We start from the raw sequence: 17950 nt of genomic DNA, 5'->3' as shown, positions 1-17950 counted from the left end.
CAAAACAGTTTTTCAGGGGCCTGCTACTCACGTCTGCCTCCCCTGTGTTGTTTTCCTCCCTCGCAGTCGCTGACATATCGCCGTGGAGAGGGCAGCTTTGTGGCGGGCTGTGATTTGTCGGTTACGACAAGGCCATTTCAAGCCTTGAAAGGCTACGGGGACTTGAAGCATAGGCTTATTATACTTTAAAGTATTTGTGGCCATAGAAATTGAATCACTAACACCGGCCACTGAAAGTCTTTGCCATTTTTTCCCAGTGATTCATCCCCCGTGTATTCATGGGAAAAAAAGAAGAAACCGATGCAGTTTATATTCCAGGGGGGAGGTTGTCACCTTGTGCTGCAGACAGTGTGAGGAACAAAGCTGTTATTCACCGTACCAGTGACTTCTTCTATTGAGGTGGTAGAAATAACAGCAGGTTGGGGGTGTCAGTGCAAACACCTGCAGTGTTAGAGTGGATTTAAAAAAAAAAAAACGAAAAAAAAACGTCCACACACCTTTGTTCAAATGCCAGGTATTTGTGATAAAAAACAATTTGGCCAAGATAAAGTATTTTAAACATTTTTCTCTATCCAACAAAATTGAAAGCTTATAGAGAGGAAAACTAAAAACAAAAGACTGTTACATTTGTACAATGAGAAGAGAAATCATTTGACACAATTATGTTTGTATATTTTCTCTTTGCTTGACGCCTGATTGACATGATCAACTCACGTGTTGGAGGAGGAGAAACATCTAAAACGTGCAGGATAGCCGGCCCTCGAGGACCGGAGTTCGTGACCCCCTGGATTAGCATAATTGCTAGCGTGCACTTGGAAGTGGACCGCTGTCTCAATGTGTTTGCGACCTTTTCCATAGTTGCCGAAAACACAGTTCTGAAAAATACTGTGGAGAAATGTACCATTGCTTGACCTCTTGCGAAGCGCTTGGCTGATTGTGTCTTACTATGTTTGCTTTCCTCAGAGCTCTCTGGACAATTACACCGGGCTTTGTGTTTGTTCCATTCTCCTTGAAGGTCTCGTAGCCTGCATTCTAATTAAATGTCTTTTAATGGAGAATGTTTATTGTCCCTGGCAGAGCCTTTATTTTCGGCTCTGGAGTTAATTAGCCCCCGTGTCATGTGCTAACCAACGCAGAGGACGTGTTGACCTGAGCGCCATCAAGGAGCTTGTCAGTCTTGAATCAGAACACATGGGAGCCATCATTGTGTTTGCTCTCACGTTAGACTCTCTGCAAGGTATTTTGATGATGGCAATGACCTTGAAATCAATTTGCTTAATATGGTGTCAGCTAATGGGGTTTTTCTTGCGCTTAAGGGGGATTGGTGTTAGAAGCTAAGTAATTATGCTGAGCAGTCCAATTTATTTTCATTTTTTTAGGCACGTTTCATGTAGCGAAGGCTGGCTTCACACCGGACCTCTGACTGCCCATTTCGATTCAGTGTCTGTATCCGATTATTTCACCGGCTACGTTTACATGGACGCATTTATTTAACGCTAATGTTTAGAGTAGAAATGGACGGAGCGAAGTTTTTTTGACACGGACGTCGCTACGGCTTCTTCTTTTTGTACTACTCTTTCCGGTATATTTGGTCAATCTACGGATGCCAAAATAATTTGTTCCGATCGAAAGTGTGATGCATGAACTCGCAAGTCCTAATCGGATCAATATTTTTAGTGTCCATGAAAACAGTGCATCCGATCATATTTTAATCCGGACCCTGATCGGATTAAATACATTTTTTCCATTTAAACGTGGCCACTGTTGACTTATTTTTAAGTGACCTATAACCGATAATACAGTTCACATTTTCTGAACACCAGCAGCAACCGAGAACAAATCCTAAATGCATGTAAACAACGAGAGACGGCTCCTGTTTATAAGTGTACTGACTACTGACATGACTTTTCAAAGTTCCAAACTCATTTGCGCAGCGCTGTAAGAATACGTCACTTGGGACACGAAGGCACAACATACAAATATGTACTGTAATTATGACTTTACCACTGCGTTAGCATAGGTTATTGATATACTATGGCCAATTTGACCTTGAGTACAAATTTGGGTTGTGTCGCTGCCAGAAACAGAACTTTGTCGTATTCCAAGAATTGTGTCGCAAGTACATGCAGCTCACCCATGACCCTGATAAGGACACGTACCAAAGCAAATGGATCGATGAATGTTCAATGCACCTTATTTAGACCACATTAAATGGTCTTAGCTTTCATTGTTCTTTTCATTTACTATACTATTTTTTCCTTTTTAATTCGCACGACTGAGGTTTTTGGGTAGATCGATATTGATCGTCGTATTTTGATGACATCAGGTTTGCGCTGAGTAAAAATCTGGTCCGTCTGTATGCTCTTATCCGTGTCATATCTTATTTATGCGCATTTGGAAGAGGTCTGATTTGGAGTTGATGATATCTGATTTAATGCGAAAATGCACAATTATGTCACTTGAGCTGTGTACCGTAGCGTAATCCAGCCTAAGAAACACAACTGATCTTCTCTGCATTCTGTCAAATGTATCACAATGGTGATAAAGCACTTGAAGAGAGTCCTATTATCGCGTAGCATAAAGCCTGATATGAACACTTAATTATACCAGCACACGACTGACAACCTTGTTCATGAAAGACCATAATAGGCATACACGGCCACTTACCTTGTGCTCTGCGTTTCGCCCCCGTCAAGACAATTTGCTTGGGTTTTGTCTTGACGTTCAAATTTGTTCCACTCGATGTGGTAAACAATTTAGTCAACGTTAATATGCTGGACCCACTTGACAGTGTTTGTATTGTGATTAATTAAGTCAGTTTTCATCAGACGTGTTTTCACTTTGTTCCATACTATTAATATGTAGCACATACTCCCCTCCCTTTCAGCATGCAGATGCCGAAGCACTTCAGCGGTACGTCTTGCCACCTGGCAGCCATCTTGATAATACCTTCAGGCAGAGTTTCTTTTAATACGTCGGGAGGGCACCCAAGAGATCAATCAGAAATGCTACAACCGCTACCAACTTTTGTCTAACAACGTACTTGATGACTGGTCACAGGGCCATTGATATTATAGCGATACACGTTTGCTGACATTTTTGCTGCTTCCTCAGGATCAATGTGTGCCCCATTCATGATCATGCTGCTATTACCCAGTCCAAGGTGGAGTCTGCCTCTTGCCCTCATTTAGCTAGGAAAGGTTCCATCCAGTTCTGTGACCCTGAACAAGATAAGTGCTATAAAAATGGATGGATGGATTGATGGGTTCATCACAACAGACCATCAGTATCTATCCATCCATTTTTGTATATAGCTTATCCTGTTCAAGGTCATGGGGAACTGGAGCCTATATCGGCTGAACACCCTGGACTGGTCACCGGTCAATGAAAGGACACAGCCATTCGAAACCATGCTTGCCCGCACAGAAGTCCGGAGACAACTGCTATCAGTGACTCCAGGAACCGTTGTTTGTATGTCATTACAAAAAGACCACATTTACAGTACACGTCCCATCCCTGACTGAGTCTTCGGAAAAACATCCCGCACACTGGGGTAGAATCACTCGGCACAATTGAAGGTATGCTCAAAGGAGCCTCGCCTCGAGACGGTAGGAAGGGGGAAAGGCCGCGAGGCACGAGTACACGGAAGACTGTCGGAAACGATCCTCATCACAGCGTGGCATCCTTTTAGTTTCAACTACCTCTGCTCATTACCTCCGCTGTCCGGAAACATTGACGCAAATTCTCCTAACAAGTGTTTGATCAACACAGCCCGCCGTGGCAGTAGGAGACAGGCAACCTGCTCATGACACCTCCCCGCCCCTCCCCTGCTACGTTTTTCTCCCTTCCAATTTGAAGATTTTGCTTCATTTCTCTTCCTTTCAGGTAGAGGAGAACAAAGGGAGAGATGCAATATAGCCTCTTGGATCGTGTCTCCTCGACATGGCTTTGCGTGTCTTTCGCAAGGCCCTCACCACTCGCTTTTTGACTTCAGCCAAGTGATTCGGCATTGTGGCAGATGCTCAACGCTCCATCTGCCACTCTTGACACACATTTCTTCTGGTCTTGTCAAACACTAACTGAAGTTGCTCGGCCTGTCTGTCCGGCTGCCTCTGCGAAGTTGTGACATAGATGCTGACATGGTTGCGATTGGAAAGAAAAAAAAAATGTGACAGACTTCTTTTTTTGTGAGAGAATATAAAATCGCTTTTTTCTAAGGTTGGCCTGGCTGGATTTTCCCATTTACATTTAATAGACGCTGTGACGGTGGGAGATTTATTGAGGGTCAGTGTCACATTGACAATTCTTTCAAGGTGGAAGATTAGAAGAAAAATCCATCTCGGGGGAGTTGAGTCCAAAGTTTTATAAGCAAATTAAGGTCAAATCACGTATGGATATTTGGGAGTGAATATGATTCCGAAAAGAAACAGTGACCCAGCACTCTTTTTAACTTAACTTTGTTCATGATTCAAGGATGGTGCTGTTCAAACTCAACTTGAGAAGTACCTCTCTCACACAAGGATTCTCCAAAATTGGAGTATCAGCACCGTAACAGAACATCTGGCATTCATTCACCTGTGCCTTTTTATACGGTACGCAGTGATTGCTGCGTTCACTTTCAACACAAGACACTATCCTGAAATCCGATTATTTGATGACGTTAGTGCCAACGTATGGAATACTTGTCGGCCGAGCAGTCACTGGTTTGTGGAATCCTCTTACGCAGGGGAAGCAGCATCTCACCTTTTGTTATGGCGCGGATACTTTCTCCAAAGGTGGACAATTGATCGTTGTCCTCTGATTTTATAAGAACTGCCATTAATACAGCACAGCAACGCGGAAGGTGGTTGATTATTGATTGATGGGAATCGCCTAGTTAATTTGACTTCAAGTATTGAACGGCCAAGTAGAATGCAGTACTCGGCTTCAACCAGCAGAGGCGCTGTTGATTCAGTAACATCTATTTGAATTGACAATGCCACCTCAGTTACTGGTTGAGCTACAATTCTGCATTATTCTGCTCGATTTTACAACTGACATAGAAACATGACTTGGCACCATTCCGAGAGAGATTAATTGATGCGTCGATTAGTCATTTTTCTGCAGGCGAGTAAGGAAATGCCAAGGAAGGAAATCCAATTCCTATCGGTACAGCAAACTGTCAATTGTGTACAGCGTCAAAAATAAAAACGTGCTACCTTCTTGCTCCGAATCGACTCGTGATCAATCACACAGCCTTGATTTATTTGTGTCATTAGAGGTGTGGGATAGAAGGGGAGGCAAACAAAGGCCCATACGAGTAGTCTAGACACCTCTTTCACTGTCAGAACATTGGCAATCTGCAATGCAGAGCAAAGAGGCGCACACAGGGGAGGCTTGATTGAATAGATGGATGGCCGGATGGATGAATTGGAAGAGCAGGGATTGATGACACCCGAGTAAACCTTCAGTGACCTTGACATGCGTGCCTCTCTCCGGGATAATCAGATCAAAAGCCGCCCAGTTCTTGCCACAAAGTGCAACGGGCACCTTTTTTTTTGCTTCAGCGTGTTTATGTTTGTTTGTTAGAAAAGCAAATGCTGCGCCGACAAGCGCAGTTTGAGATTTTATCCACCGGAGAGTTTTTCTGTTTTTCAAAGCTAAAATGGTAGATATATATTTTTTCTTTATCTCATGGGATAATCTAAAGGGTGGGCTATCATTTAGAGCATTATCCCCGCAGGTGGTCCCAACAACAAAGGCCTGTTTCATAAGGTGTATTTCCTTGAACGCTCCCTACTGGGAGCTGTGCCACTAGTTTTGGATCCAGAAGTATTTGATGTCGCGTTCAAATAAGCAATAGCGGATTTCTATGTTTGTGTTGCTTGCATTGCATTGGATTTCTTTCTAGTTTTATCCTTACCATTTCAAAACCAAATCAGCTCGTTTAAAAAAAAAATTTGTTTTCATTTTGAAATAACAGATGGGCCGAATTGGTCGTCCGAGCATTGTGAACATCCCATAATAAAACCGTCTTTGGTTTTATTGCTCTGGAAGACATCAAGGCCTTGTTCACACTGTGAAGCCCAAATCTAATTTGGGTCATGTCCTGCTTGAATTAATGAAGTCTAAATAGCGGGAATAACCTGAAATCAATCATACCCAACCAACTTTCGAGTGTAGCTCAAGTTGACGTTATCAGTGGAATTTTAGCTATATTCACGTAAACCTGCTCAGTAGGTCATTGGCATAGAAACAGAACACGAATGGATTATTTGCTCATTCATTTCCCCTGTAGTATATGTAGGAAATGCTCTCCATTGCCCATCTCTTCTGCAAAAATCATCTGTTTTCAAATACCTGCAGAAGTATCTTCAGTCTGGACACTCGGGGTGTCTGAAATTGGATACCAAAGTGTTCTTTACGTCGCTTGCAGAGCAGCACACCTATAACATCATGTAGACCAGCAGAGATGCAATTTTTGTCATGAATACACATCTGATTAGAAAAAAACCTGACCATATTGACATCAAAGACACAAACCAAGAGTTTTTGCTCAACGCCGCGCCCTGAAAACGACTGTCTGGATGTCGTATTTATGTTTTTCCAACCATTCCTGTTGTTTTGTTTGTAATGCGTTGTCACCAGTGTCGCCACAGTTACCTTGATAAAGTAACTTGGTTACTTTACTGATTACTTGACTTAAAAAGTAACTTAGTTAAGTTACTGATCACTTGATTTTAAAAGTAACACATTTAGATTATTAGTTACATTCAACAGATGCCAACGACACCGCTTAACATTAAATTGACAACCACTGCGTGCATTTTTAACAAAGACTTTTAAGAATATACATTTTTAATTCAACATAAAATAAAGACGGATCATTATTTTTTTTACCTGTTTTTATTCAAACAAAATAAGTCTTTTTGGACTTCACCTGACATAAATATGTTTTTTTTTTTTAAGGCAGTCTGTTTTGGCCTGACAAATTTTAATTAACTGTTAACATTGTTATGGGGAACTTAACATGTCTAATGTATATTACCTACAAGGCACAGTGTTTCTGTGTGTACGAGCAGAGCAGGCAGGGATGTAACCTTCAGTGTAGGTCTGGCCAAGTTTGATTTAAGTAAAAGGTCACATTTCAGATGTGCTCTCTCTGAAGGCAAACCTTCAGCATAATTTCGAACAGACAAGCCTTCAAGGCACCAAGGCTGAGTTCTAGGAATGGAAAGTCATACTGTACACGTGATTGGACACTTGCCCGGAGTTGATTTTGCAGTACCCACAGACCACTGGTTAATATTCTGTCTGAGTTTTGGGACCAGGTCATGATTGTTAATGATGCTTTGCAAATATTAAATGTTCAGAATATATTAAGTCTGACCTAATAAATCATTTGGCCACGCTATAAATCCACTTTGTGTATATTTTCACCCCAAAAATTGCAACCTCCTCGTCCAAATCAACACCTACTTCTCAGGCGAATGTTATCGCAGACGGCAGGAACATTAATATTCTAAGGGGCAGTGCGGTCATAACTTAAACGCAGTTAGGCGTTTATTGACGAGACGCGACTTATTTAGAGAATGAAATTTGTTAGACCGTGCATATTATTATTATTTTTTCCCCTTTCCCCCCGCCGCCGTAGAAGTGTCAAGTGCAGCAGGTCAGAGATTTAGTTTTTCTTGTGTGTCTCATTAATTTCACGGCCCTGGCATAGTGTTTTAATACCCCGCGGTGTTGTTCCTGATTAGGACTGGAAAGACAATGCGCTGCATCACTGCTCTCTCCACCAGACATGACTAGAGCTTGTGCTGCTTTATTTCCATCTTGACCACACATGCATGCACGCACCCCACTGTTCTTTGTCATTACACTGTGTGTTAAAACCACACGATGTTGCAAGCGTCAAGTGTTAAAGCACTTCAGCAACAAAAGGTGCCACAAAGCTCGGTTCATACACATGAATGCACACAACATTGTGGAGTGACTACCCGAAGGCTAATCATAATGAAGTATGTACGTTCCTACAATTCGGAAAATTTTTCTTTACTACTGCATGGGGGAGGTCATTTACATCCCCGCACGCAAATTCATCTGAGAGGCTGGTTTTACATACTTTGTCAAGCGCTGCTGTTTTGGTTAGCAACCGAACTCAAATGGGCAGAGCGGTTCTTTTCTTAATGCCTGTGCGTGTGCAACAGTATCATTGAACATCCACTATTTGAGAAAATATTTCCTAAAAACAATACAAATAAACTGCTAATTGTATGCGGTTAGTACAAGAGCCCTTATCTAATCTCCTGCAACCCTAGTTATCTCACTTAACCGCATTGAAATGATAGCAAAACAGCATTTTTCGCGGTAAGGTTGCTCAATTTAAGTGCATACAACTCAAAATAATGAACATGAGACATTGAAAAGGAAGAATGTGTTGATGTCATCCAATTTATTGATGAAATTTGTCCTGGTGGCCCGGTTGTGCCGGCATCAGTGAACTGCAGGTGACCCAACACGTCACATGATGTCCCCGGGCCACCAGGCCACCGTTAGTGTTAAACCCTGTTTGCATTTAAACCGCAAATATGCCTTGTTTGTGAAATGTTTTAGGTTTGGAAATTGCTGTCCAGTTTGAAAGTGATATAAATACCATTTATTCTTTCCATTTTCCAATTACACCTCTTTTGGGAACACACATAGCTACTAATAATAACTTATATTGTTCCATAGACATTTTTGAATTGTGTTGGACTTTGTTTGTATGGTGAAGCATGTTCGCATTGATTTTTTTTTTTTTTTTTAATGATAAAACATTTAGTTGGTTGAGCTTTTTGGATTTGACATAAAGTGAGATGGGGTACCTATTCTTGGGTTATTGCTGCCTTAATTTTGTTTTCTTACATTCCTCCTCATGGGCTTGTCTATTTGCTGTCCAAGTAGTAGGACCCAATATAGTATCCTCTCCTTCCTCTAGCGTGCGAGCTGATTCACTGCATGCCATCATCTCGACTGTGGTTTGGCGATATGAATCAGCCAATGGGGCTATGTAAGCACACGACTGCCCTGCTGCCTAGCTGATAAGTGGGCCACACACAGGAGATGGAAAATACCGAGGGCATTTTCACTGCCTCTCGCTCATTCGTGCAACATTTCACACAAGGCTAGCCTTTTCGAAAACACACTACGTTACAGTTCATCCTATCACTCCACGTCTTCGCTATTCAAAGAGACGGTGTTAAACTGTAGAGGCGATGGGAAACAGAGGGGGGGGCGTTCCGCAGGCCTCGGAGCGCTGGCGTTTTTCTTTCAAGAAATCCGTCTTTCAAAGCCTTCAATAGCAGGTAGCTGTCAGCTGTTTGATCCTCGTGTCTTTGTAGTGACACCGGGCGCGCAATGGTGTCGCGGCGTTGCATTGTCGTCACTTTTCAGAGCCAACAAAGCTGCTGGCCTTGTGCTTGTGCGCGCGATATTGTTGATCCAAAAGCCTTTGACACAGTGACAACTGTAAAAGTGCTCCCTCTGTTGTGTCCGGCCTTGTGAGTGCTGCATAAAATGAGCCACGCAGAGCGAGCTCTTTTCTCATTTGTTCTCGTCCGACCTTGCCCCTCACAACGCGGCTAATTTCTGCACATAATAAAGCTCACTGGCAGACTGGTGCGTTTCATGCTGTTTAGTCATGAGAGATTAATGGGGTGGCGCAGATTTATTCTGCTGAAAGAGATCAGCTTCCCACCAGCCAGCCTTGTCTTTTGCCCTGCAGAAGTAATGAGTAAGCAAAACTGTGCCGTCGGATGATTGTTTGGACATGACCGTGCAACAGAGCTTCCTTCCTTTTTACTAACCTGAAACAGGCCATTAGAAAATGAACTGTTTGCATAGCAATTCAACCAACAACCCTCGAAAAACACCAACAAATTTTCAGCAAATTTTAGTGCTTTACCTTTTGTTCAAAATCCTACTAAAATCTCATAAGAATGGGAAATAAATCATTCTTCATCCATTTAGAGTGCTGTACAATAAACCTTTCAAGGAGCCCAAGCCTTAACAGAAGAGTCTAAATTCCTTACTTTGTCACTGCCGCAGCAGGTCTACAGTGCTGTAAAATGAAAATGTGACTTATACCTCAAGATAATCTTGTAGGAAATCGTTGAAAAAACGGACTCACTATTTAAATCGAAACTGAGCTATTTTCTAGTACCATGAGCCCAAAATCCCACGGCTACGTTTACATGGACAAAATGTCTTTGATCTGATCAGAGTTCGGATTAAAAGTATATTAAAATATGATCAGATGCACTGTTATCATGGACACTAAATATATTGATCCGATTAGGACTTGCATGTCCATGCATCACACTTTCGATCGGAACAAATTATTTTGACATGTACAGATTGACCAAATATACTGGAAATAGTGGTAGAAGAAGAAGCTACGATTTCCGTGTCAACAAAACATCGCATCGCCATTTCTACTTTAAAGGTAAGCCTTATTTTGCGTATTTTTGCCCGTTTGCGCTGTTAAGTCAAGTTAACACTTCCTAATGGAGCTGCAAAATGTACCAGTTCAGTCTTGCGCCTGACATTGTCTTTTGCTCGCTCTGCTTCTATTAGCTTCCGGGAATAACAGCAACGCGTATGCTGAAGTCATAGACAAAAACGGTTTGTCCAAAGTGTTTTATACACGCCGATTAGCTCATCAATCGACGTAAACCACCCCTCTCGTTCGGAATAAAATCTTGATTGTAACGGGCTTGATCGGGTCAGAATATCCCGAATGGGGTGTGTACATCAAGCATTTTTATTCCGATCAGGCTTTTAATCCGAGTAAATGTACACGTAGCTACTACTGACGTACTGAAAAACACACTCCGGAAATATGACTTTTGATGTGAACTAACACAAGTAATCATGGACATGCAAAAACAGTTAGTTTCAACAATACTTTTTGGACAGAATACTACAACATTCTCATGAGAACATACTCGCCAGTGCTACCCACGCCACCACAAATAAAGCGAGCTAATTTGTTGCCTGTGCAAGATGCTGTGCAAGCTGACCTTATCAGAAAAGCCCGGGCCTGTCTATTCAATCTTCCACGACTGGCCTACCCTGCCCCCCTCCCAGAGGAAAGGCAGATTTCAATAACCTCTCAACCGAGAACGCCAGCGAAATGTAGCGAGTTTGAAGCGGGTGTCTGCCTCCCCGCTTTGCTGTCAGTAAAACAGGTGACGCAATGCGCCCCCATTTGAAGCGGCAGCCTGGTCGCCGCGCAAAGGCGTTGCATCAAAAGAGCAAGAGGGATGGAAACGAAGAGAGGGATGAACGTAGTCTCATTTGCGAGGCAGACCCTCACCGCACATCCATCAGCGGGATGTTTTTGGCCGAGGTGGTTCGGGGGTGACGCGGAAGAGCCGAGCGAGATGGCGAGATGAGCGAGCCAGTCTGAGGCCCTGGCACAGTGATGGATCGCTTACATTGGCGCGGCAGCCCCCGCCACGCTGAACTCACCCTCAAGAATTGATGAGCCACAACCTATTGTCTCCCCTGTCTCTCGCTTCCGTCGCTATCAACTCTTCAACGTCACCCACACTTCATCTCCATTTTTCATTTTCCTCGCGTCTTTGTTCTCTCTCTGACATTCCTTACCAATTTCTTCCCTGTGTTCTATCGCAGTCCCATCTTTTTCCTTCCTCGTTCCCCTTCCGCGGCCACCCTCGGTCTGTGTGTCAACCCCCAAGCAGGTGAGCCAGGGAGGTGCCTTACTAATGTGGTTTAGTAGGAGCATCTCTCTTTTTTTTTTTTTTTTTCTCCTCTGGGTGACACCTTTATAAATGACAGCAGCGCCCGGCCCCCGTTGGTGTTCAATCACCTCTGCGGGAGCTCGCCCACGGGGGGGGGGGGAGAGTTGGCATGTGTGTGGCGCACACACGTATGCGTTTATTGCCTCTGTGGGGGCCTCACAGCAGCCGGGATTTCTTTATGGCGAAGCTCAGCCGGGCTGGACGACAGCGTTAGGAAGGAAAGGGATCTGGACGGAGAGTGAAGGCGAGGGAGAGAAATGACAGCCCGGAGCTCATCTGACCAACGCCGCCTTGTTATGACTCCCTGATGTGTGCACCAAAAGCACACAGAGCAGTCTTTTTCCTCCCTTTATTGCCTTACGCAACCTCCATCTCTGCACTGTCGCCTCACAGGCTTGTTTATGGCTTCCATCGCGGAGCAGGAGTACGTCTCTGGTGGTCGTCTGTTCCTGGCTTCTCCTAATTCTTTCAAAGCCTTTGCCTGGTTATGACACCGCGATGGGATGTTAGTACAGGTGGTCCTCAGTTTACAACGGGGTTCTATTCCTACAGCAGCGACATAAGTTGGTAAGTTAGTCAGAGAATAAAAAAGGAAGAGCGTTCACATTGCCCCGATGCCTTTTTAAATCATTGAACATGTTTGACGTACTGCCAAAAGCATATCGCTCGCTAAAATGTCCACCAGCTAGAGCAGGGGTGGCCAATTAACGCATGAACTACCAGACATTTTCAGAACCTCTTTTACCCTAATATTTGAAAAAAATGAAATAAAAAAATATATAAATAAGTTCCTGTGATTGAATGGCTGGACTGTGAAAAGACATATAAAAACGTTTTTGGCAGAATGAGTTAAAAACGCTTGCCAAGAGCCAAGCCAACATGCCAGTGCCAACTTTATTCTATATTATTTTTTAAGAACAACATTATAAGCAGTCATGAAAATATACAGTAGTTACACATTACAATTTCTGTCATCAATTTTGTGCGCCAAAAACCAACTCATATTAGCCGTTCTTAGTCAGGACTCCCAAATAAGTGGTAAATATTACTATTATTGACAGTGATGTATATACAGTGGTGATTTACAATACACCCAACACATACAATATGTGAAACTTTAGATTTGCGTACATTATTATCAGGCCAAATCTTTTAGACAGGAAATGAGAACGTTGCTAGCTTTAGCTGTTTAGTTTATATCCTTAGCTGGGTGATCATCTTCTTTTGTGAAAATCTTATTTTGTCCCTTTGCGGACCGCCGGTGTGTGTTTTCCATCAGTGGGATAATCAGAGAGAAAGTCGTAAAATAGCTGTGACGCTTGTAATTCCTCAGCCATGAACACAGGCCATGGAATTGACTGCAGCGTCATCATTCCTGACCATAAAAGCCACTCAGCCAGTCAGTGCAGTCTGGGTTCATTCTCTCTCTCGCTCCTTGCCTCTGTTGGAGCTATTTTTAGCTTCCTTATGCAGCACGCCTCCACTGCCATTGTAGCTACCTGGATGTGAGGGCTTTGTCACTGTTGCATTGATGTTGATCATGCAGTAGTAATAGAATACAATACAATATAATTTTGTTTATATAGCGCTTTTCATAATAGCTAGGGCTGTAACAAAGCACTTTACAATACAATAAATAAAACAAAAACAATAAAAGGTTGAGGTACATGTATTAATAAATATAGACATAAATAATGTATTAAATATAAATAAATAAAGCCACTAAATTGACATAAAACACTATATACAATTGACACCGGAAAATGTAATGATGAAGACTACAGATGACATGGATTTAGTACCATAAAAATAATTCAAGAACTAGAAATTGTGTTCCTCCATGACTGTCTGTAATTGATGCCCCATAAAAAATGGCCTTAAGTGTGGGAATCTAGCTGGTAAATTGGTAATTCGTTCCTCCCGACTTGCTATTGATGTTGTAGGTGCATTGTCTTTTCGTGAGACCAAATAAATGGTTAAAGCGGGAGTCAACCCAAACATATTTTTTCCCAGCAGGCCCACTAGTTGAAACAGGGCATTCTGATAAATACTGCGTTTGTGGAATAAGTGTTAATCAACTCGTTTTTAGCCATCTCTGCGGGCGGCCATTTTGTCTTCTGTCGACTGAAAATGACATCACAACTGCTCACTACGACCAATCGCGGCTGACCTGTTTTCTGAATCTGAGCCGTGATTGGTCGTTGTGAGCAGTTGTGATGTCATTTTCAGTCGACAGAAGACAAAATGGCCGCCGCCGGAGATGGCTAAAAACGAGTGGATTAACGCTTATTCCACAATGCTATTTTATTGCAACTAAACCTTGACACAGATTACATGAAAAGATTTAAATGAAAAGGCTGGTGAAGGAATCATTTGCTTGCAACATTTCATTTAGTCTCCCCTACAGTGCCTTTTCAACTCAGCATTTTATTCAGTATTGCCCGGTAAAGTCTCCAAACGGTCGTGAAAATTACTGAAGTGCAATCCCCCAGCGCTGTAAAACCTTTTTAAAACTTGCGCTTTGAACCGCTGCAACTGTAATAGCTGACTCCCTCTTTGCAACGTGGAGCTGCATCTACAGTACCTTTCATCATCCTGGTGATTTCCCTTTGCTATTTTTTTAAAATATAAAACGATTGTGTTAGATTATGCAACACGCAGTCAACGTGAGAGAATGATGTAAGAGTAATACATGTGACGTATTGAAGAACATCACTGTTAACCCCCAAAGATCCTCCTGGAAAAATGCTGCGACAGGATTAATGACTGATTAATAACTATCATGTCAGTTACGGGCCGTGTGACACATATGGTGTGGGATGCGTAGAAGGGGGTTTTGAAGTTGGGTCTTATATTCAGTCAATAAGTCATGGAGCCTTCACAACCTGTGGTGCTTCACATCCTGTAAGTGACAAGCAGCTCGCCACTCGCCGGCTAACGCGAGAAGCTAACATCGTAGCCCACTTGTTTATTCGACAACAACGGGTGCGAATGCACAACGCCTGTCACAGAAAATCCAAATTGAAGTCGTCTTTTTCACAAAAAGCTCATCCGGATTCGACTGAGAGGCCTATCAAGCAAAATGGTAGGGAAACAAAAATGCCCAAACGCTTGCAAATGCTAGACAAAAGTACTTGGAAACCACAGGGTCTTTTGTACTTTAAATGGGTCAGTCGCGTCAAACATTTTCCTTAAAAACTGTTCTGTGCGCCCGTTCCCACTCGTCTAAAAATGACATTGTGATTTCTAATGCATTTGTGGAATTTGAATTAAGCAGCAAAATCCACCCGTTTTGTTTCCATGTGAGGGGGTAGCCATTTTGCCACTTGCTGTCGTCTGGAATTTGCCTCACGGTGCCTCAGGGCTCAGTTAGCGACCAATCACGGCTCACCCTTTTTCTCGGTTTGCCCATGTGACATTCGCAAGCTGACCCCTTCGGCACTGCGATGTTGTTTTCAGTCGACGGCAAGTGGCAGTGCAAGGCAAAATGCCAGCACCCTGAGATGGATAAAAACAGGTGATTTGTTTTTCTGCTTAATTCATATTTCACAAAGAGCAATATTAATCATAATACCTTGTTGAGACTAGTAGGGTTGCATAGAACATATTATTGTAAAGACATTTTTTGACTTGAGTTGCCTTGAGGGCATACAAAAACAGTATATTTTTTAGATTGCCTGATCGTCTTCAACCGTTCAGGTACTGCCTGTCCAAGGCTTATTAATATTACAAAATAATGTCCAAAATCAAGATTATGGCGTTACGTTACAAAAGGCCGTACCAGGACAAATCTTAACAGCGGCATACATTGTGTGGCAGAGGTGGTAGGACTCCCATTGTCTTTCAGTGACACAATAAAAGCACATGCGTATCCAGCCACGGAGGCGGAGAAAGGATGATGCTAACAATGCCTCTGGCAATGCCGCTGGCTACAGGGCGAACACACACATGCACACACAAACATGCGCTACCGGTGTTTTGCACAGCAGCATGCACACGCGCCCCCCTGAATTACTCAAAAGAAAGAGCCGTGGGAGTGACTCTATTCTGGCGCGCCAGTCAGTTCTAATTTCATAAAACAACGCCTCTCATGCTCAGCCTGCTTGCTGTATTTTTATTCATGTCTGCTTTGTGTGTGTGGTCAGGTGGCAGGTCCCCCGCCGGCAGGGGCGTTTCAGGAGCGCCCCTCCAAGCCCACCATGTTTCGGAAGTTCTATGAGCGTGGGGAGTTCCCCATGGCACTGGAGCACGACACCAAAGGCCACCGCATCGCTTGGAAGGTAGGCACGCTAACGCCTGGTAAACATCTCCTAAACCAGTGGTCCCCATTTGGTTGATACATAGCCGGTGTCACGGTGTTACTGACACCACCTGCATGTGCACACCTGCAGAAAATTGTGTATAAACCACTCAAGGAATACATAATAAACAAAACAAATACAAAATGTTACATGCAGTTCAGTTTGTTTTCTAAATTAATTGTGCGCTGCTCATGTTCCATATTATCAATCATTTATTGCTTTATTGTAATTAGTATATGTATGTATGTATGTGTATATATGTATATACATATGTATGTCTACATATAATATATATATATATATATATATATATATATATATATATATATATCACATTTTACAACAGCTACAGTTGTACAAAATAATAAATGAACACAAAACACAATATACGTTTAAGAGAAACGACTAATTACAACAACGGTAATGGTGAGTTGTTTTTAAATTTGTTTTAATGCCAGCCCGTCAAAGTCTGTCTTTACGTGAAACTGGTCCGTGGCGCAGAAATGGTTGGGAACCACCGCCTCAGTCGTCAGCCATATTGTTGTTCACTTTTGACCGAATACTTTGGTCTTAACTCATCAGCTCCATCCAGGGTATTCCGAGCTTCCAAGCAGGCTCGAATGCATGGCCTATCATGTTAATTAGGGGGAGTAGACTACAATAAATGACAATTTTGGCTCAGGCGGACATATTTTTATCATTGGCTGAGCTCACAAATAAAGCATTTTTTTTTTCATTCTAGGAGCGGGCAACATGAGTTCAAGTATGAAAGCTATGGTGCCCTAATTAAGACGCTGCAACAAAAACAGCCGTCCTTGCTGTTTCCTGTTATCGAGGACTTGTCTTGGATGACACTTGTTGATGACACTTGTTGCTCTTATCAACTCCTGTAGTACGCTTTGGTCACGCTATCAAGGCTACAGTGTGGGATGTCGTCCTGTAGGAGGCAGTGTGGATTAGCTCACTCCAATCCCCGGTTGTGTGTCAGAGCACAACTCAACATAATCCATCAATCATAAACTCTGCGGGGACTCGCCCACGAAACAGCAACTAAAAAAAACCCCAACAAATCATAGTATGTAATTGTATATGCATTTCTGTGCTGTATACGTGTATACAGTGTGTGCATCAAAGCACAAACCTCCACAGAGCCATTAGGCTGCTGAACGGCTCTCGGTGTGTGGGATGGATGCCTTCTCTTAATCACCATCTTGCGTTAGCTCAGCTCCCGCTACGCTGCCAGCCATTCCATAACTCTGCCATCATAATGACGTTCAGTCATTGTATGTAACATTGCTTGACAAACACTGCCCTTTTCCACCTCCTTTCCGAAGCATCAAAGGGGGACGGCGAGTAAACGGGTCTCGGCTGGCATGAATTATTGATGCGATGTTCAAATGATCCGTGCGTTTGTCAAAAGTAATATATTTGTTTTGCACTTTGTTCGTGGACGGCGCTAAGCAAATGTGATGCAGGTTGTGTGAAACTGCTGTCATATCTCATTAGTTTTTTTTTTAATTTTTTTTTTATTGATCCCCCTCCCCCTCAATACCTCACCTAATGTTTTTATTCCAGTGGCCTTCTAGGTTTGTGTAATGGCCTTACAGGTAGAGCTGGTCCCCGTTTGCTGTTTTGTGTGCTTGGCAAAGTGGTTACAATGTGTAGCGGCGATAGCAGTGAGTAGAGAGGGGCTTCCTCGTGTTTGCGCTGAGCCACCCTGGAGGCACTGGTTCAAGAGAGCGGCTTCAGATCAATCCCGGACTGAGAGATCAGTCACCCTGCAAATAAAGTCTTGAGGAAAGTAAGACAGGGGTTGGGGCAGAAGCTTCTTGAGGAGCGGAGCATAACCAGAGTGTAGTTTTT

At 42.9% G+C, this 17950-nt stretch overlaps 1 protein-coding gene across 4 annotated transcripts in view; it reads left to right on the top strand.

The window, feature by feature from the left end:
• pacrg (PARK2 co-regulated) overlaps positions 1-17950 on the top strand; it is a 226836-nt gene that overhangs the window by 86473 nt on the left and 122413 nt on the right. For all 4 annotated transcript variants that reach the window (XM_086050320.1, XM_086050318.1, XM_086050317.1 and 1 more), the window contains one exon: positions 15932-16066. In XM_086050320.1, coding sequence (XP_085906446.1) covers positions 15932-16066 — 135 coding nt within the window. The remainder of the gene's footprint in view (positions 1-15931; positions 16067-17950) is intronic.

Source organism: Filicampus tigris, chromosome 13, assembly GCF_054856515.1.
Source record: "Filicampus tigris isolate MCC_2025a chromosome 13, RoL_Ftig_1.0, whole genome shotgun sequence".
Classification (NCBI taxonomy): domain Eukaryota; kingdom Metazoa; phylum Chordata; class Actinopteri; order Syngnathiformes; family Syngnathidae; genus Filicampus; species Filicampus tigris.
Note: the sequence above shows the minus strand (reverse complement) of the source record. Positions and strands in the feature narration are given on the sequence as shown.